Source organism: Epinephelus moara, chromosome 22, assembly GCF_006386435.1.
Source record: "Epinephelus moara isolate mb chromosome 22, YSFRI_EMoa_1.0, whole genome shotgun sequence".
In the NCBI taxonomy this organism is placed as follows: domain Eukaryota; kingdom Metazoa; phylum Chordata; class Actinopteri; order Perciformes; family Serranidae; genus Epinephelus; species Epinephelus moara.
Window position 1 is genome coordinate 39,071,168 of NC_065527.1, and position 22,338 is coordinate 39,093,505.

Consider the following 22,338-nt stretch of genomic DNA (forward strand, 5'->3'; position numbering starts at 1 on the left):
GAAACAATGGCCATGATGGGTCCCCATTTACCCACAGTTTTAGGTTCTGGGGGGTTGGTAACACATCGTATGTAGCCCCTACCAGGAATCTAATACGATTCTCCTCCATACTCCACAGATCCCTCCAACTAAACTTCCTCTTCTCTACACTTTCCCAATTCAACCACTGTCCCTGTTTAGCCTGGGCCACTACCTTTGCACCCCTTAATATCTCCTCCTGTCTACGTATCTGTTCCACAACCAGCTTTCTTTTATCTTTGAGACCTGCTTTATTCCATACCGGTTTGCCTGAGCCGAGCCCCAGGCCTCCCCGGCCAAACTGAACATTACCTACAATCTCTGCATGCCTAAGAGCTGCCTCTGCCTCCTGAACTACCGATCTTGGGCTCCACTTCCTCCCCTTGGTTGGATTTGGAACCACACTCCTAACTACCACGTCCTTACTCTCAGATAACAAGAGCTCTGTCCTGGCCTTGGTACATTTAAATTCCTCTGTTAAACTAGATACTGGCAGCTGAAGTATCCCTTTTCCATGCAATGCAACACTACTTAGGCATATATTTATATTAAAAAATAAATGCTCTGTTGATATTAATATAAATTTGTCTCTTGCATTTGTCATGAATCATGTTTCTAATTTGCCTTGTTTTACATCATTTTAGTGTGGTGACTACCAAATGAACACATAAGTGCAATTCCAATCACATTTTGTCAATCACATAAACAAACAATGGCTCAGTTCTGTGAAATATGTCCATCAATGAGCATATGCTCAGTTAGCACCCAAAATTTATGACAGCGGAATTTTTCGCCTGTCTACTGCTTGCTCTGCCCAGCTGCTTGAAAGGATGGCTGCTGCAGCAATAGGCTACTATTTTAATTAAGCTACTAACATAAAGTACTCTTTGCTGCTTATTTAGCATTTTTGACATTTACAAAGCTCTCCAAATGCCTTTACATGATCTAACATATAAGAAACTAAATGTAAAGTTTATCACCTCTGTATATGGGGCGCCGGCACTATCCACTACGCTACCGTGTGTAAATGTGAAGTTTAAAAGCTAAGGACTAACTACTCCACAACACACGTGCCAACATACCTGGAGGTGAAAAATGCAAGACTTGAAATATTTCTTCTTCCTCTTCTTACTAGCAGGAGGGCATCATTCATCATTGTAGTGAGACCGTGTGAAATCAACCAATTGCGTGACTCTCACGGTGAATGCGTGAGAGTTGGCAGCTATGGCTTCTCAGTCACGCAGCGCTGGCCTGGCTCTCAACGAAAATGCCGAAGGGGGGGCTATTCCCTGGTAGTGCTATATGTCCCTTGCTGGCGGATGTATTTTCAAGATGGCGAAACATTATGGAACCCCCCCAAACGACTTACCCACCCAATGTACAAACAAATCCGATATTCTCCTTTTATGAGAATAAGTCTAATTATTGGTGGAGGTAATAATACACCAATGATGACATATTTATGAATGCAGACATTGATTTTTGCCAATAAACAACTGAAAACGTTACACAATGTCCCTTTAAATCACCTTTCCCAATTTCTGATGAGGTGGACATGATAACCCTTAGTACACATAACGTTATTCATCCCTACAACAGGAAATACTTTTTCCCTAACCTGATATGAAGTGTGCCCTGCACATGCTAGCATTTTTGATGATCGCCTCGTTCAGTCCTTTCGTCTTATCACATTTAACCATAGTTGTCTTTGTTTTTGTTGACGGGCAGTGGCGGCTGGTTTTGAGTCATGACTCCTTCTATTCTGGCTCCCAATAACACAACAAGACCACATTTAAAGACTCCCATGAAGCCTACAGCCCTGTAGTGGAGAGGCAGTTTTTGCCTCCAGCTAATAAAATTATGTCATTGTGATGCCGGCCCTTAAAGGGTCTGTGACGGTATTTGTAAAATTCATATCACATTGAAAATCAATATGTGGTTCATACTGGTTCATACTGGTTCATCCAGTATATCGACCAGCACTACTTTGGTTTATGACCAAATACCAACATTCCCAGTTAGAGAAAGGGTAAAAAGCAAAGCAAGACCAGTTTGGTCTGGGGGCCCAAATTAGTTATCAGACCGAATGGATCAAACCCGGATAGTAAAAAAAGTCATTTTGTGGGGGTTATGATGCTAAAATGTATCCATTGATTCATGTCATCTCTTTCTCAATTTAAGTCAATAGGAAAAAGTCTTTGGGGCACAATGGCAAGTCGTGACAAGCTCAGAAGGTGTAATTCCACTGTTTAGTCACTACAAAAATTGGCCAGCACACTTCCTGGGGGCCTGAAATCCAGGCCAAAACGTCCTCTTCCATGCATCGTCATTTCAGCTAATCTCTACGAACAAATATCTCAGTATGAAAGCAGATGCATTTCTAAAAAGTGTTATGAAACAAAAAATGTCAAGAGAATTGGCATTTGGTGTGTGTGCAGCGTGTTGCTCCTGTGTGTTTGTATGTTTTTCGGAGTTGTTTTGTGTTTTCTGAAAGACATTAAGCGGGGTATTTCACGACAACAAGTATGACTACCATGATCAAGTATTTAGCGAGTTTGTGTGTCCTGACCGCCTTTCTGGAACCAGTATTTCCGATCTGTACTACACCGGCAAATCCCATGACATGCCATGGAGGGAGGCTCACCTACTCACGGGAGACTCTGCTGGATCTGCGGCTTGCTTCCCTGGATCTACAAGCGACACCTTTTTCCCTGAATGGGATGCTGAGGTATCCCATTCAGGGAATATTTCCAAACATTTGTAGGAAAAGAGGATCCAGAGGAGGAATACGGAACAGAATGAGGAGACGAGGTAGGAGGCTGCCACTACCTGCAATAACTCTCTCCAACGTGTGGTCATTACGCAACAAATTAACTGAACTTTCTGCACTCATCAAACTTGACTCCGATTACCGTCAAACCAGTCTCTTTTGCTTCACGGAGACTTGGTTGTCAGAAGAAATAACCGAGGTCGATATAGATAGATTTAAGATCATCCGTTTTGACAGAGACACTGGGATGACGCGGAAGTCGACTGGGGGTGGGCTTTGCATGGCTGTCAACACCAAGTGGGCTGTCAACTTCACTGTCAGAGAGACTGAATGCAGCAAACACCATGAAATCATGACAGTGTCATTCAGACCTCACTATCTTCCCCCGAGAATTTACACAGATCACAGTTATCCTAGCGTATGTCCCTGGACCTGACAACGCATTTGCAGCGGAGCGAATTGCTGACTGTTACAACAAAGCTGTCAATCAGAGCAGCGATCAGCCTGTCTTCCTGCTCGGGGATTTTAACAGATGCGATGTCACCACACTGCTCCCAAACTTGGAGCAGTATGTCACCACACCTACCAGACTTGACAGAACGCTAGATCTGTGTTTCTGTAACATACCGGGAGCCTATGTCTCAAAGCCCCACCCACCACTCGGTCGCTCCGACCATAATGTCATTTTGCTGCTTCCAAAACACAGACAAAATCTAAAAACAGAAGATACACAAACAAAAACTGTTCAAGTCTGGAACAATAACTCTGTCGAGGCATTAAGGGGTTGCATGGAGATCACTGACTGGGAAATATTTTTCCAAAGCTGTGAAGGAGACCTAAATCTGCTGACAGACTCTATCTCCTCCTATTTGACCTTCTGTGAGGGCACTGTTATACCAACAAAACAGGTCAAGCTGTATCCTAACAACAAGCCTTGGGTTACCTAGGACCTGAAACAGTGTCTGAATAACAAAAAAGTGGCATTCCTACAGGGAGACACACACAGAGTGGAACAGTTTAATTGTGAGTTGAGAAGGAAGACCAGGCTGGCCAAACTCCACTACAAAATCAAAGTGAAGGAAAAATTCACCACTGGCAATGCAAGGGAGGCATGGCAGGGACTTAATACCATGATGGGCAGAGCCCAGAATCCAGCCCTGATCCAATGTTCTGACCCCGCCACCTTTGCAGAGCAGCTGAACATTTACTACAGCAGGTTCGACATGCCACACCCCCAGAATGACTGGACCCTCACCAGCAGTAACTGTCCATCAATCACGGTGGATAAAAGGAAGGTTACATCGATACTGGGCCGCATCAACCCTCACAAAGCCTCTGGCCCGGACAGGCTCAGGGGCAAGGTGCTGAGGGAATGCTCAGTTCAGCTGGGTGATGTCATCACTCAGCTATTCCAGCATCTCCTTGACTCCAGCTGTGTCCCACGGATGAGGAAGGAGTCCACACTTATACCGGTACCAAAGAAATCCAATGCCAGGAAGATCAAGGACTTCAGACCAGTGGCACTCACATCCATACTTTGTAAGTGTATGGAGAGGGTGGTGAGTGATCACCTCACTGCTATGGTGGTGGACAGGCACACAGTTTGCCTATAAGGCAAAGCGAGGGATGGAGGATGCCTGTTTGACTCTCCTGGACACAGTTTGCAGACACCTGTACTCCCCACACCCTCACACACGGATTTTATTCATGGACTTTTCTTCCACTTTTAACACAGTCAACACGGTCACCCTCTGCAACCGCCTCCTGGATCTACAAGTCAACCCATCACTTATCCTGTGGATAAAAGACTTCCTGCAGGACCGGCCTCAGTATGTGGTGGTAAATGGTTTTAAATCCAAGAACATGATTTTAAACACTGGTGTCCCCCAGGGCTGTGTTTTATCACTGATTTTATTTTCCATTTACACAAACAACATAACAAGCAATAACAGTGACATTTCCCTTTTTAAGTATGCAGACGATATGGCCCTGGTGGCCCACATCAAGGACCACATGGTATGCAGACGATATGGCCCTGGTGGCCCACATCAAGGACCACATGTGTCTGGCTGCCTACTATCAGCAGGTTAACACCCTGATGCTCTGGATCAAAGAGAGCTCTCTGGAGCTTAACATCTCCAAGACCAAGGAGCTGTGTTGTGGGGGGAGGCGAACATCTTCCCCCCAACCTCTCTTTGAACCTCTGAGGCTGAACGGGCAGGCAGTGGAGCAACCTCTCTTTGAACCTCTGAGGCTGAACGGGCAGGCAGTGGAGCAGGTGGAGGCTTTCCGATACCTGGGCACAGAGATTGATACCCGCCTGTCCTTCTCCCAGCACACAGACGCTGTGTACAAGAATACCCGCCTGTCCTTCTCCCAGCACACAGACGCTGTGTACAAGAAGGCTCAGCAACGCCTGTTCCTGCTGAGGAAACTCAGGAGCTCGATGTCAGAGAGGATATTTTAACAGCTGTCTACAAATCACTCATAGAATCTGTACTCACTTTTAATATCACTTCCTGGTTCACCTTCACCTCTGTTAAAGACAACCTTCACACTTAAGTGAGGGCTGCCCACTGCTGGCCCTCAATAAGCCCAAATGCTGCCCTCACCCAGCCCAGACAGGGCCCACACTGATTTTGTGGTCTCTATGGGCCCACTTAGGGCTGGCCTGAGGGCCCCGAGTGGGCTGTCCGCACAGGGCCCCTCAGAAGTTGGCCCTCAATAAGCCCAAATGCAGTGTGGGCCACCCCCACTGGGCCCAGACAACTGATGACTATCTCATACTCCTCATATAACCCCCAAAATTTACATTTAGCTTTAGTTAATGTATACATTAATATATTTTGCTACACAGTGGATACACTATTTCACACTGACAGTTATAACAGAAGTTCCTTTGGGAAAAATAGATTCTCTACATCAAGTAAGAACTAGCTTAATCAACAATGAATTTAAATGGGACATAATGTACTTTTGGGGTTTTTCTCCCTTATTTTTATTGTGCAGTGTGTAGTGTACGTGGCTTTTTTATGCATGTACAAGGTCTGCAAAGTTACAAAGCATGTAAACCTATTCTAGTAGACACCTAAAGCCAAAGAATGAACCTGAAAAATAGCATTATATATCACTTTTAACAATAAATCAATTATATACTAACAATTACGTTATTATGTATGTTCTACCCCTTTTCTATACACATGTGCCAGTTTGGCTTGACTCAGTTTGACTCAGCATGTCAACCTAGCACGACAGGCATTTGCATTTCCATTACAACAGCCCTACTTGCTTGAAGGTGTGTCTAACTAAAGAGTAACTTAGCTTGAGTGGAGCAGCTGTAAAACAGCAAACAAACACTGAACTTCCAATAAATTCTTCATAATAAAAGTCCTTTGTTATTGTGTTATTAGCTTTTATTATGAAGCAGCAAACCAGCAACCTATACAGTTAAAAAACAAACATGACAGGATAATACAACAAATACCTGAATGCCAAAACAGTGACACAGGAGAGAAACTATGCTGGAAAAATGATAAAAATGATAGTGAAAGCATCCCTAATAGGGTTTGCCGATAATTTTAAAATATTGCCCAACTCAATCCCTAATTAGTGTGTGTGTGTGTGTGTGTGTGTGTGTGTGCGCGCGCTCACACATTTTGCAATCGACCAAATCAATTAATTCCCTGTGTTCATCTGTGGGCGGGGGACAAGGCAATTTGGGGGGACGTGGTAATGGGGGAAACCTGAGGTTTCTCTGGATTGTAGAAGACGTTGGTAGCGCTCCTTCCGTCCATCGGCTCTGCCTCTGGAGTTCCAGAACCACACCTTAATCTCCTCCTCCACTCTGGAATCCAGAGGACTTGGCTTGAGGCCACATTTTCTTACAACCTCTAAAACAAAAAAAACAAAAAACAAAAAAAGATATATTAAACAACAATGTGTGTGGTAAGCAATTTCTTCATATGCTAGCCCTTTCATTGATTGTATTGTAACACTATACATATATGTTCAAGTTTCAGACACTACTGCCTATTTGTTAGCTAATATCTTGGCAAAAAAATGTATGAAACACCAGTGAATGGGGCCAGCCAGCCTGTTTAAGGTTGATGTCTTTCAGTACCACATTGGTTTCAGTTGTTTTAATTGGTGATTAACAACAAACCTCCTTCACGAGGCTCAAATGCTGCTGTAAACAAAATTGAAAGGGAAAGAAAAATATTAAGGAGTTGTGCTTTTTTGGGCAATTTTATAAAACATCCTGTTCATGAAGAACATGAAGAGATTAGAACAGCGAAAGACAAAAAAAGAGGCAGATGAGCCCTGGTGTGAATGTAAGAGAGTGGTGTAGGTGTGCGTGCGGAGAGAAAAAAAAGATGAGCAGATTATCAGATCAAAGGAATAGTTGAGCATTTGTAACCCTGGGCCCAAATAATTTGTTTTCCTCTCATCTCTTTGACTGTCTCTATTAGAATAAAGGCAAAAGGCAAAAAAAATAAATGAATAAAACAAATAAAAATAAATTAATGAATTAATTAATTAAATAAAAATAAATAAATAAATAAAAATTGTGAGAAAATCACAATCTCAAGTCTATGCATTATAATTACAACGGTGCATTGCTACACTGAATTATGGAAGACCTGGCATTTCATGTTGTCTAAACAATAACAATGTCAACTCTGCGCTCAGGAACATGCTATAGGGCCTGCTGATACCTTGTCAAATCTTAAGTCTTGCTCTTCTCCGTGATGTGGAGGTGAACAGATTACAGAGTAGAGGACCGTGCTGCTCTGCAGGCAAACTGAAGGGACAGCCTGTCTTCAGTGTGCCTCACTGCCACTCTGAAAACACACACACACACACACATAGTTATTGTAAACACAAATTTCAAACTTAACCCCTCCTCCTCCCCTCTTTAACTGCAATGTCAACATTACTCATGGCGATATATATTAGGGTTTGGTATTGCCACTGATTTCCTGAATTGATCCGATTCAATCCGATATTATTGCGATTGGACAATTTTCAGTTACGATACCAATTTTTGCTAGTATGCAAAAGAGATTCTTAGAGTTTAGTTTATTTAATTTATCAAGGGACAGTGTGCAATAGCATTAATCATTTACAAGAAATGAGGAGATGGTTGCACCAGAGTTAGCTATAACTGCTCATTTCCATCTGTACTAATAGTGTAACATTTACAATGAATTATTCTTTAAAATAATAAATTCACAACAGGACTAAAACTGAATATTTTATAACTAAATGTTTCTAGAGCAGCAACAGTACTATTAAAACAGCAAAGTCACAATATAAACTTAATATCTCACTGGAAACAAAATTAAAATGTCAGTAAAATAAATTATATTCTTGACATCACAATACTGAGTTAAGTTTAGAAAGAATAAAGAACACAGATATCAGTCAGTATCAGTCCTCCTGTCCTCTCTGCTCCTCCCTCTGCTGCCGAGGAGACTCAATGTCTGCAGGTCACATGACCACCGCCGGTAAGTTTTAAGATATGAGATATGAGATATGAGAACTGAGCTAAACTGTTGTAAAGCTGTGTAAAGCCTCTGTGCTTGTTTATAACATAATATTAGCGGTGGTGGATGAGAGACTGCAGACAGAGCAGATTGAAACATCACTTTTCTACATGTTTACATGTTGCTGATAAGCTGTATTGATAAAGTATTACCGTAAAACTCAGAATATAAGTCGCACTGGCATATAAGTCGCAGTCTATTTTTTAAGGTCTCAAACAGGGAAAACAAGGTTTTATATTACTATTTGTTAATAAAAACGTTATACAAGTTATTCCTACACTGTTTCCCTTTATTTTTAATTTGAAACACATTCAAAACACAATAACCTCTTAAGCAGCTTTGGTTACTTTTCAGATTGCAATTTTCCAAACAACCTCTTCAGGAAATAAAATTACGGTATCACAACATCTGAGCCATAAAAATGAGTTTAAATTAACGTTAAACTTCTTTTTTCTTTTTTAAGAAGACAGCATTACAGTACCTTATTACAGTGTGGGCTGTAACTATACATGCTTACTCAAATCCCAAAAACGAATGAGTTTAAATTACTACGTAGCGCCATCTTGTGGGTCAAATTACCTATGTCAGCATTTACCTTGATCCATAGGTTGCACCGGTCTATAACCCACACCCAACTTTTTAGATGAAAAAAAAGGGGAAAAAAAGTGCGACTTATACACCAAGTTTTACGGTAACTTTTTTCTCAGGGAGGTTTTATTGCACTCACAGTAACAAGCATAATTGTCATCAGCTCACATCATCTTCACCTTTCTGTCTCCACCGCTGTGTGTCTGTGTGTGTGCATAAAAGTGGCACAGCAGCCAGGACGCACAGACAGCAGGAGGAGACGCTGCAGCATGATAATAAATTACACCCAAATGTAAAAAAGTAAGTTAACAGTTACAGATAAAAGAGCCGGTACGTCGGAGCTTCTCAATACTACAGTCGTTCAGAGCTAAGCTCTGCGGCTCATTTACTACCGGCGAGATTAATGGGGTTAAAGCTTCACACATCCATAGGAAAAAGTGCATATTAAAAGATCGATCTCGGATTTTACGAATCGATATGGGGTCATTCGAGTAAAGATCGATTTGGATGAATTGATTATTTTAATCCAGCCCTAATATTTATATAGGGTGAATATGGGTAATTTGGGACACTTTCTGAAAGTTTACCTTCAACATAATTTCTAGTTATGAACCAAATGTCTTAGCTCATCATATCATACCATTCTAAATAGCTTGTGATCTCTACTATACTATGTAGAAGAAAAAGCAAAGAAACATTAAACACAGGATGGATGACCCTTCACCAAAAACTCACTGACCCACAACCAAAATTTCCAGGCGCTATTGGTAAAGTTGGACACCATATATTGCCAAACTGGGACATTTGCAACATCATTAATATCATCACTGGTTCTCTAAGGGCTCTAGTTTCCCGGCGTGGCGCAGGGTGGTACAGAGTAGCGAACCCCCCGCAGAGCTAGTTTCGAGCAGCGCAACCCGAGGCGCGCTCAGTTTGGTAGTTTGGCAGACCGAGGTGCGCTGAGATGGGTGTGGTGGCGCAGCAGGGGGAGGTGTCGACAGATCCAGCTTGGCGCAGTGACAGTTTCGTGCCAAAAGGCTTCGCAAAAGGTGCGCTAAAAGCTCGCCAGCTGAAACCAGGTCTACTGTCAGGGCAGGTGGAGCGCAGCCGGTGTAAGCCGAAGTTTGGCGGACAGTGCGCACACGTCACCAAAACCTCACAGGCAGGTTTCCAGAATGTCAGGCACATTAACGATGCAATAAATACCCAAAAACCACTATTCAATGCAACTATCTGCAATCAGCACATAAATGTATCTCTATATCGACTGTCCTGTCACATCTGATGTCAGATCAAAGGGGATTGGCACCGTTTGGCACCGTTGGCACGCGTAATGGAAACCCAACCTGATTTGATTAACACAGCTGCAAACTAATGAGTTCACATCCCTCTCAGCCAACCACAAACAGCCACAGCATCAGATAGGGAGTATATATTCAGCATCTGTCATCTTAGAAAAGTCAAAAGAAAAGAAACAGAGTGAGACTGCGAGAGAGAAAGAGAGAGCGCGCGCGCACGAGAGAAACACAACATTGATTTACAATTGTGGTGACCTCCTCCCAGGCTACCTTTGCATCATCAGCCCGTGGAGGTCTGCTCGCAGTTCCGTATATTCGGACACTGCGAGCTTGGACCTCCCGGACCAAAACATCAGTTTCCTCCTGGGAGAAGTTTGGCCGTCTGACGCTGCTGCTCTCTTCTGCCATGGCGAATTGAGTAAACTCTCATTACGCCTTCGCGCGGCGCATTTAAGGGCGAGGAGAGGGGCTCATTTGATTGGTGTGATGTGAATGGGCTGTGTAAAACCCACTCCATGCCTTCTCTCCTCCCTCTTTCCAACTTGCGCAGGTAGGAGGGACAGAGGTGGGAAAGAGGAGTAGCTGCGCCAGCGCGCACGGTGTACCAAACTTGCAAAATCCGCCTGGCCACACCCAGTTGGCAAAGCACAGGTGCGCTGCGCCCCTGCCTTGCCCGGTCTGCGAAACTAGAGCCCAAAGTGTGCAACATAATAATGTAAAAGACATAAATCTTAGCTTTCACCTACAAAAAAAATGAATGTTCTAGCTACTATAGTTTTTGTTTTAGATCAGTTTAAACAGGAGTATGCATAACATGTGGGGTGGCAGGGCAAGGGCTTGCTAGCTAGCTAGCATAAGCATCACAATTATGATTTTCATTACAAGCTACCTTAATTTGTGCAATTTAAGTACATTTGTTGATATATCGTGATATATAGCTAAATTTATGAGGGATGAATAAAAAGGGAACTTATTTCCACCTTTAGAGTGACTTGGTTGTCCCAGTTTGCCAATAACACGCTGTCCCACTTTAACAATAGCATATTGTTAAATCTCTCCCACCGCTTGCTGTAACATTACTGCCTGAAAAACAGAGGAGAGGAGTGGAGCACATGCACTGATTAGAGCTAAACCAGCTAGTTAACACTAGCTAAAGGACAAAGCAATTTTATCATTTTCGCTAAAATGTAATGTTTGACTTTACTTTTAGCCAAAACCCTTTTACTCAGTGACAACCCAAGCACTACACTACACTGCAGGGCTTGAAATTAGTAGTAGTGTAGTGTTGTGCTTGATAACAAAATTTCAACTGTGCAACCTCAAAATATAATTGGGAGTACAGGTGCGAGTGTAAATAATTCTTCTGGTGCGACTATTTTTCCCCCCGAGTCGAATGTCTCATTCACAAGAATGTCAGTGGCGTTGTGCTAGCCTACGTCACACGTTTCGTTTACTCTGATTATTTTTCCGTCTTTCCAATTGCGTGAAGGGGCACTTTGAGTGACAGCCGTTGATACAGCCCCTCGGGAATAGAGAAAATGTACAGTCCGTGTCCAGACCCATTCGCGTTTTGAAAGAGAAAGAGAAACCTTAGATGATGATAATACTGATCATCAGTATTATCATCATCTAAGGTTTCTCTTTCATTCACAGTGGTGTTCAGTGGTTCAGTGGTGTTTTTTCTAAAAATGTCTTCAACTGAAAAAGTTGTTTATGATAAGTGTACTATACACATATAATGTAATGTATACAGTAAAATGTCGACTTTTTGTTGCAATAAAATAATGTATACAGTAAAATGTCGACTTTTTGTTGCAATAAAAAAAATTGATTACACTGTTGGTGCTTCTAACATTAAGGTGGGTGCTCCCAAAATTTTGTTGGTGCTCATAACGTTTTGAAGTTAGGAGCACCAGTGCTACCATGTAAAAAATTTCAAGCTCTGCACTGTCAATAAATATTTGACATTAAGCGAAAAAATTGGTTTAAGAACCAAATATAAGTTAAAATACAGACTTACCTTGGAATACTCGGCTTGAAAAACTTGTTGTTGTAGCAGGCTGCATGCACAGTGATACACTGTTCTTCAGCAGACAAAATATTTCCAAAAATCAAATCAGGAAAACGGGGACACTGTCCAAGAAATGACCATAAGAGTTGAATTAACATTTCTGTCACAGTCGAAGAAATAACATGTCATTTAAAAAAGTAAAGTTACCTGTCAGATATTAAGGACAGTTTAAAACCTCATCAAGTCCGCCAGGGCGTGTACATCCGTGAGTTGGCCCTCCCTCCTGCGACCCTACGTCCCACCCAGTACCCAGTAAGCACCCGGTAAACACATCATGTGCCATAACCAGGAGGATCTCCTCTTCCGTAAAATAGCATCCATTTATTTTTAACATTTTTAAATTTTGATTTTATTATCTTAATTTTTTATTTTTTATTTTTTTTTTGTCATTGTTATAATACAATCAAAATGAATGTCAAATTCAAGGTAATACCTATCACAATCGAATAACAATAATATAATATAATATCATATAAATTAATTTACAGAATATAGGTATAGTCTTCAAGTCTTAATTGTTCTTTCCGATTTGGAGATTTGGAATCCTCCCCCCTAAAACTTGAAGTTTGAAGTCAGTCCATCTTGTACAGGAGCCTTTTAGCTATTCACTTAACTGCCTCATCTAATTCATTAATTCATTCTCTTGTCTCAATATGCCCCTGTAAATATGCTGCCATAATCGCTGATTTTCACAGGCAAACACACACATTTGCCTGTTTGCTGCTATTTATTCTTCTTTTATAAGTTGCAAACTGAGGCCAGGTGAAGAAAAAATATATAAAAAAAACTGTCTATGGATAGGATATCTCTAGGCTACCCAGCAAATAATAACATTTAGGCTGGACAAAAAAGGGTAAGATGATCACAACCTTATTAGGAGGGAGTATGGACTGACAACCCAAAACCTGTGTGGGCCCAGAGGCAGAAAAGTTGCTGTGGGCCCGAAAGGGCTGACATACACTGGGCCTGTGTGGGTTTTCTGTGGGCAGTTTTCTAGTGTGGGCTGCCCAGTGAAAGCCGGCAGGGAGCCCAAGGAAAAGTTCTGCTGTGGGCCTCAACTGGGCCAGCCCACACTGGGCCTGTTTAGGTTTGGTGGGGGTTGGCCCTGGCCCACAGTGCCCACAAAAAGCCCACAGGGGCCTGTTTGCTGGGCAAACAGAAACCACAACACTTCTGATACCAAAATCTTGTCCTGTTGCCTGGATCCTGCATACATCTGCAGATATCTGGTAATGGATTAGAGGCTAAATTTACAGTATTTCAGGTGGAGAATGTTGTTTTTTTACTTAAAGTCTGACTTTGTTTCTGTCCTCAGTCGCCAACCTCACCTCTGCTCTCCAGCTGCTGCCAAGCTGTGACAGCTGTCTGCTCTTTAACGTCAACAGCACTGCCAGAAACCTCAAAAAGTTACTGGACAAGATGAATTTCAACAGCAACGTTACAGAGGATGAGATCAACTTTCAGGCTCTTTATTTGATGAGTAAGAAGGAATGATCCAGAGGGACAAAATAACATTTTATATTCAAAGCACTCGTCGAGCATTTCTGTTGTTTTGTTTCCAGGCAGAGAGTCGACCCTGAAGGACTCAGACCTGGAGCATTTCAAGCAGCAGGCGAGCTGCCTTGGCTTCTCCAGAGAGCCAGACTTCCTCTACAACCCCAAGAACGGTGCTTTACCTTTTAAACCTATCAAACTAAACTATGAAATCAAGATGTGTGATGTCAGACAGAACTGAATTCTTTATCTCTTTTCTCTCTGCAGAGTTCTGTGCTGAAGGCGAGGGCGTTAAGATGACATCTGACTAAATTTAAGAAAAACTTTAATGAATATTTCAAACTGAAACTGAGGAAGAAAAGAGATAAAAGGTGACTCAAACATCAAACATGTGGTCCTTGTTTTGTGTTATTTAGTTCAAGAAAATACTGTGCACAATACACAGATGCAATTCTGGTCTGGCCATGCTTTGAACACCTGTTGAACCCTAAAATCCCCCAATTGGGAGACCTCTACAGCTGCTAGTAAAGGCCTGGTGTGTATCAATACACTGATCAGAAGAATATAGTGATGTTGCCCATCAAATTTAACAGCAGAACCTCAGCTACAAGGCTGTAAAAAACGTTTTACATGCCCCAAACTCAGTTTTAAGATCAACTAAATAAACAACAACAACTAACTCCAACTCCAAACAGCACCGATATCCCGACCCACTCGGTATATTTCAGGATCTAACTCAACCACACGTTATTCAAAACACGTTCATCTCAAATGAAAGCTGAGACTCCACTCTTTCCACATGTATCACTCTCCCTTTAACCATCACAGAGCTACAGCCCAAAGAACAACAACAGAAATCTCTTTGCCAAAATATATTTGTAATATGGCTCTTACCTTATTAATTTCGCCGTAAAATGCGCATTCTGCTGTTGATTCACGCTCCGTTTGCGTACTACCGGAAGTTGTCCGTCATTCAAATGAATCCGGGCGTAAAAAAAGGTTCCGGGGGAACAAAAACAATGACCACTCACAGCAGCCGACATCTCCCCACAATGCGTTCTGCTGACTCTGATTGGCTTACAGTGCTGTCAATCTCGTTTTGGTGGGTATAGCGTCATTCTATTGGGTCTAACGAATCAAACGAGGTGTCTTTTTTTTTTTTTTTATATATATATATATTTTTATTTTATTTTCATAAATAATAAAGACAAGCCAATGACAACAGTAAACACAGAATCAACATAACAAGAACAACAATAAACACAAAATCAACATAACAATAACAATAATCCACAACAACACTGGACAGCAACAAAAAACAACAGTCACAACATAAATTACAACTCTAACAATGGGAGGGGAGGTGGGGGGGGGGGGCACAGTGTGTAAGCAAAAGACGATTGCATTGGTGGAGACATACAAGATAGGGTGGCATTTTATGTACAGCACATTAATTATACAGGAAAAAAAATATCTGTGAGTTTGTACACTGAGAAAGGATCTTAAAGTGTCCCAGAGCTCACTTGTATCCTTGTGTAAGTCCCTTAGGATGGAGCTGGCTTTCTCCATACTTAATAAATAAAGAAATTCCCCCAGCCATCTATCTCTGGAGAAGCAGGAGGGTTTCCTCACCTTCCAATTCATTAAAATCATACGTTTTGTTGATAGGCATGCAAGGGCGATTAATCTTTGATGCTTATTACTTTGAATATTTTCAACAGGGGCGCACAACAGGCATGTTGTAGGAGAAAGCTGGAGATCCATATTGAGAATCCCTGACGTCATATATGCCACCTCATTCCATAGGGACTCAATGGCTGGGCAGTGCCATAGCATATGGAAAAGCGTTCCCATTTTCCCACAACCATGCCAGCATTGATCTGAGAGGCTTTGGTCCATCTTTTTTAGTCTCACAGGAGTGAAATATGCCCTGTGCATTATCTTCATCTGTATCACTCTATATCTTACACAGTTACTCATATTAATCGATTTCCTCCATAAACTATCCCATTCGGATAATGATAAATTAATTCCAAGATCTTGCTGCCATCGCAGTTGGGTTGGGACATTGCAATTAGGGGATGAAATACATAAAAGTCTATAAAGTTTGGAGACTACGCCTCAGCTTCTCATCCGTTTCCATATGGCTACCAATGGCACTGCCCGACATTGACAGTTTGTTTAAATTGACTTTAAGTTGTGCATATGTTAGAAATGAATTGCTGCTCAGTCCAATATTAGTTTTGAGTGCAGAAAATGGAAGTATTGAACCATCCCTCAGCACTTGGCTGAGCCGAAGTACATTCAGGCTCTGCCATATTTTATCGGATAATGAATTCCCACCTATTGTTAATAGTGGATTGTTCCATAAGGGACAGGATGGGAGGGAGATTCCGCTGGTACCCAAGTTACTATGCATTTTTTTTTTACAATGTCACATGAAAACTTGATGATTGGGTTATCTAATTTGGACAGCAGTTTAGGACAGTACCATAATGAGGATAAAGAAATGGACCTGTTACATTCCCTGATTAATTCTCTCTCCAGCCAGTCCCAGATGCCCTTTGTCGTGATATTACTGTAGCCCCAAGAGAGGAAATCTCGCATTGTATGAGAGGTAGTACAGAGGTATATCTGGGACACCCAGACCACCTTGAGATCTTAGTTTTGAGAGCTTTTTGCGGTTTATTTTTGGTTTCTTGTCTTTCAATAAAAAGCTGGTGAATAGAGCCTTAATCTCCTTAAACCAGCCTTGTGGAAATTGTACTGGGAGGGCAGAAATAATGTACGGCAGTCTGGGTAGTATATTTGTCTTTATGACCTCTGCTCTACCCCATAGTGACAGTGGGAGAGCCGTCCATCTTTTAATGTCTTCTCGAATTATTCTTACTAGGGGGGGGCCGTTAAGCTCAAAAATTTTGGAGATCGGTGATCTAATGGTTATTCCTAAATACCTCATTCCTTCAGGTTTCCATACAAAGGGGGTATTGCACAGGTCCACTGAAAATGTTTTAGAGTTCATAGGTATTGCTTCGCTCTTACTCCAGTTGATTTGGTATCCTGAGAACTTGCCGAAGGATTTGATTAATTCCAAAACTTTTGATACTGAATGAACGAGGTGTCAATCACTCAAATTGGCCAAGCCGTCACGGAGATACGGGCTTCAAAAGCTCAGAATAGAAACTCAGGTTCAAATGTAGTAGGTGCATATTGGTCAGTTTGGAGTGGGAAATAGAGTAAAAAAACGAAACAGACAGTGCTATGTGTATACCCTAAACATCAGTAGGGATTTACAGAAACAAAAAATGAAAGAAATAGGATTGTACATGACAAAAATCACATGCAAACATGATGCAATTTTGGAGAGCTCACCTGAATTTTCTGTACTAAAACCTCTCTTATGTTGTTCTGCTTCACTTTATCAGAATCAACCTTTGCAGAGTTAATGTTCACATATTCTACTACGATGTGATACAGGTTTAGAGCTGCTGCTGCATCAATCCAAAGAGATACTCAACCTAAAAATGCTTGTTTTTTTAGGCGAACCTCAAAATATTTCATTTTTGCTGTGTACCATCTTCATTTACTCTTCACATATAACACATATACTGATATTTACACATCTTAACAAATCTCACAAGTGTTCCCTTTACCATGACACCAAAAGTATTCAAATAGACCTTGTGGTTGCAGAGATATATTCATTTCATTATGGATATGCAATTTTCGAGCGGAGGCCTATAAAATAGGGTCAGGGTTTGTGTCAGCAGTAGCCTACCATGAAATTGAGGTGGGACACAAGGTGAAGCTCCAACTGCTTTAAAAAATCTGCTCTGTATGCCATCCAGAATCTTAATAACATCAATGGGAGTCATTTACTATATGTGCATAGAAACGCTCTCACTCTGCATAAAATAAGTGCGCACAAAAACTCACCATCAGATTCATGACACATGCACACCAGCTGATTTTGTTTTTACCACTGTGTTTGTCAGTCAGAATCATTTTAAACTGACAGGCGCATGCTTGCTATCTGCAATTAGCATACTGCCACACCCCCATTTCTCCATAGCAGAACATGTGTTTACCCAGGGGTGGATCATGGAGAAAGCAGTGAAGTTGTTTCTACACCCATATTAAGTGTCGGACCTTCAGTGAGCGTCTGTGAATATCTGAGCAGTTGTAAACAGCCAATGAGCCGTTCGTCACTTCAGACATGTTCAAACATGTCGGTCTCTGATGCGCTCTCTCCTGAAGGCACAGATTGTAATATCATCCAGATATGATATCTTAACACCTGCTTGGAGGAAGATCACAAACTTATACGTACCCTGCATGCCTATTAAAAGGCTACCAATGAACATATGCACAATTTCTATTAAATAAAAACTAAGACATTCTGTTTTTATAGTTGAATTTTTGATAATAATTGATGAGGATGAAAGAGTGTCAGTTTCATACTTATTTAATACATTTGACCAATGCATTAGGAAATTTACAGTTTTATAAGGCCTTTTAAATAATTATGGTTTTGATATTTTATGCATTTAGTTAAAAGGTGTGTGTTTACATTTTCTAAGATAGCCGGGCCCTTATCATTGATGCATACACATGGGCTAAGGCAGTTCTACATTTGTTCAGAGTACACAAATAGTCCAAAGACATGCAGGTTAATTGGCGACTCTAAATTGTCCATAGGTGTGAATGTGAGTGAATGATTGTCTGTCTCTTTGTGTCAGCCCTGTGATAGTCTGGCGACCTGTCATGGGTGTACCCCGCCTCTCGCCCAATGTCTGCAGGGATAGGCTTCAGCCCCTCTGTAACCCCCACTAGGATAAGCGGTTACGGAAAGTGAATGAATAATTTTTTACCTGACAAAAAAAAACAAAAAAAACACGTTAACAGTAATGCCTTGGGCACCTAATAGAGGTAACATCTTACTTTTGGGGACCTGGGGCCTGTATCACGAAGCGAGATCAACCTTTCCTGGGTTATCCAGACCTATCCTGGGTTGACTAACCCTAACAATGGCAATCAGGATAATCGGTATCATGACGCTGGATATCAACTCGGTAACTCAACCCAGGGTTGCTTTATCAAGAGCCGTGAACGCGCACGCAGCGGACCAATCACAATCATGAGAGAAGCGCAGCGTCACCGAGCGTCACTGAGCGTCCTCACTGAGCGTCCTCACTGAGCGCCGTATGTGAGGAAAAAATAAAGTATTTCTCGTGAGGATCAGAGATTAATTCTACTACAATATGAGGAGGAGAAAAGCAACATTACAGAAAAGGCCAACATCGTGGCAGCTGCAGGAGGAGGAAACATGCGTGGCAACGCATAACGGGATGAATAATGTTTAGTTTTAGTTTAGATTAGTTTATTTGCACATAATGTTAAAAACTGACAGTATAAAATTTACAAGATTAAAAAAAGAAAAGTGCCGGAGAGGTTAGAAGCCACTAAAAGCTTATCAAAGAAATTCCCCTGTCAAAACATCAATGAAATCACATATTTATTTTTAAATCTTTTTATTGAAATTTTCAAAATTACATAGTCAAGACACCAAACAACACAAAGTACAAAACACATCAAACAAATATATAAGTAAATGAGGGAGAAAAGGAAAAAAAAAAAAAAAAAAAAAAGGAAATAGAAATAAAATAGTTAATAAAATAAAATACATTTATACCTCTATACCCGTGTGTGTGTGTGCATGTGTTTGTGTGGGTGTATGCGCGCACGGGTGTGGGTATATGGGAGGGGTGTCAGGGGGCCCTACATCTGCTGTTTAGACACAAATTCATGTTCAAAGTAAAAGAGAAATGGCTGCCAAACTTTGAAAAACTTATTAGTTGAGCCTCTTGTAGAGTATTTGAGTTTTTCTAGCTTTAAATATGCCATAACACTTTCTATCCATTGAGAGTGTGATGGTGGCTTGTTAGATTTCCACTGTAACAGTATTAGCCTCCGTGCTAGTAGTGAAGAAAAAGCCAGTGCATCCGCCTGAGCCACTGACAGTGAGACTTCCGTAGGGGCTATCCCAAATATTGCAATTGCTGGGTCTGGTTGTATATCTTTATCAAAGATGGGAAGGAAACAAAATGCTTTTTGACTAGACTACGCACTTGCAAATACCTGAAGAAATTAGATTTAGGTATGCTATGTTCTCTAACAATATGCTCAAAAGAAATAAAGTTATTGTTTTGAAAGAGATCCCTTAAACACCGTAGCCCCTTTCTGAACCATAACTGGAAAGCCGAGTCTACTAATGAAGGTGGAAATAGCCCATTGGACACAATAGGTAACAAAGTGAGCGCCTGCTTCTGTTTAAAATGTGACCTAAACTGGGACCATATTTTCAGTGAGCCATTCACAATGGGGTTGACTGTCTGGCTTTTTTGAGAGGTAGTAGTGCACAAAGCATTGATGGTAGGGACACTGGATTACAAGCAAACTGTTCCATCTCAGCCCATAATGGTCCAATGCCCTGATAGAAATTTTGTACCCAGTAGATGACTTTGTGAATGTTGGAAGCCCAATAGTAATGCAAAAAATTTGGTAATGCCAATCCCCCCGCTTCTTTCTGTCTCTCAAGATATGATTTCCTAATCCTGATAAAAGCTGGACTCTGTGTTTTTGAAAGAGGAAAAGGACCGCCAATACGAGGCGTACACGGAGTTTGACCGGATAACAAGAGACAATGGCGCTTCGATGGTGGATTACATTGTCGAGTTTGAACGAAGATACAACAGAATTCGCCAGTTCAAAATGGAGCTTCCGGATACGGTGTTAGCATTCAAGCTGCTGGACACTGCGGGACTTAATGTTAAAGACAAACAGTTGGCACTTACCGCTTGTCCAGGCCTCACGTTTGACAACATGAAGGCCGCCTTGAAAAGGATCTTTGGCGATAATACGCCACAGAGTGGCGCTGATGCACTGCAGGTGAGCGGAGATGCTGACGCTGCCTACTACACAAAGTTTACCGGCAGGAGAGAAAGTAGGTCAAATCTGCCAAATCAAACAGCTGTTCACGGTACCAATCCGCTTGACAAATATGGTAGGAGAACAAGATGTGCAGTCTGCCAAAGCACATATCACTGGGCAAAGGACTGCCCCCACAAAAATGAACATGCTAAACTAACAGAAGATGAAAGACAAACAGAGATAGAAGAATGCAACATTACTTTGTTGTCTAAAGACACATTGTCTGAAACAGAGATTTTCATGGTGGAGTCTTTGGGATCTGCTGTGATTGACACAGCTTGCACCAGAACAGTGTGTGGTGAAAAATGGCTTGATCATTATGTCAGTCAACTCCACAAAGAAAGTGAAAATCCCAGCGGTGATAGCACAGACTAGATGTCAAATTGAGACAGAAGTTGTCCCAGCTGATATCCCTTTGCTTTTAAGCAAAACTTCACTGAAAAGAGCAGGTGCATTTTTGGACATTGAGAATGACAAAGCCATAATGTTCAAGCAACCTGTGAAACTTGAACTGACATCGTCAGGACATTATTGTGTGAACTTGAGGGATGAGAGTACCCCAGAGGGAAGTGACATCCAAAATGAAGATGACATCCTCATTGTGACAGAAAGCATGAAAACACAGTAAAAACAAAAAATTTTATTGAAACTGCACAAGCAGTTTGGACATGCCTCAGTTGACAGACTGCAAAAACTACTGACCTGCTCAGGTAATACTGATGTGGAGTGCACCACAATCCTGAAAGATATTGTAAAGAACTGTGAGACATGCATCAGATACAGTAAACCAAAGCAAAAGCCAGCAGTAGGTTTACCCATGGCCTCAACTTACAATGAAACTGTAGCTATGGACTTGAGCTAGAGCCAGGAATGTGGTATCTTCACGCCATTGACCACTTCACACGCTTCAGTGCAGGGAGCATTATTACCACCAAGAAACCCAGGGAGATAGTGAAGCACTTTATTCACTGTTGGATAAGTGTTCATGGTCCTCCACGCAGACTGTTCACTGACAATGGGGGTGAATTCAACAATGAAGAAATGAGGGACATGGCTGAAAACTTTAATATTGAAGTGAAAACGACTGCAGCTTATAGTCCATGGAGTAACGGTCTCTTAGAAAGGCATAATCAAACCCTCACTGAAATCCTGTTGAAAGTAAAGAGAGACAACGGATGTGACTGGAAGACAGCCCTAGACTGGGCCCTGATGGCAAAAAACTCTATGCACAATGTACATGGCTATAGTCCCTACCAGCTAGTATTTGGTCAGAACCCAAATCTGCCGTCAGTTCTCACTGATAAGCTGCCAGCTCTAGAAGGGACTAGCGTGGCTACTTGGATAGCCCAGCACATCTCAGCATTACATGCTACAAGGAGAGCATTCACAGAAGCAGAATGCTCTGAGAGGATCCGAAGAGCCCTTCGTAAACAACTGCGACCCACTGATGACCGATATGAAACAGGTGATAAGGTTTACTACAAACGGGTGGATTCTACAGAGTGGAAAGGTCCTGGTGTGGTCATCGGCCAAGATGGTGTGGTGATCTTTGTTCGCCACGGG

General features: G+C 41.7%; 1 protein-coding gene and 1 long non-coding RNA gene across 3 annotated transcripts in view; one reads left to right on the plus strand and one right to left on the minus strand.

The window, feature by feature from the left end:
• The window catches only part of LOC126383529 (uncharacterized), a 99,600-nt gene that overhangs the window by 12,961 nt on the left and 64,301 nt on the right, over positions 1-22,338 (minus strand). The gene's annotated exons all lie outside the window — the stretch shown is intronic.
• LOC126383502 (uncharacterized) overlaps positions 1-22,338 on the plus strand; it is a 131,263-nt gene that overhangs the window by 8,203 nt on the left and 100,722 nt on the right. The window contains exons 4-6 of one of the 2 annotated variants that reach the window (XM_050034032.1): positions 13,607-13,771; positions 13,854-13,958; positions 14,053-14,173. In XM_050034032.1, coding sequence (XP_049889989.1) covers positions 13,607-13,771; positions 13,854-13,958; positions 14,053-14,096 — 314 coding nt within the window. In that variant the 3' untranslated portion in view covers positions 14,097-14,173. Of the gene's footprint in view, positions 1-13,606; positions 13,772-13,853; positions 13,959-14,052; positions 14,174-22,338 lie in introns of those variants that run through there. The other variant, XM_050034033.1, reaches the window with a different exon arrangement.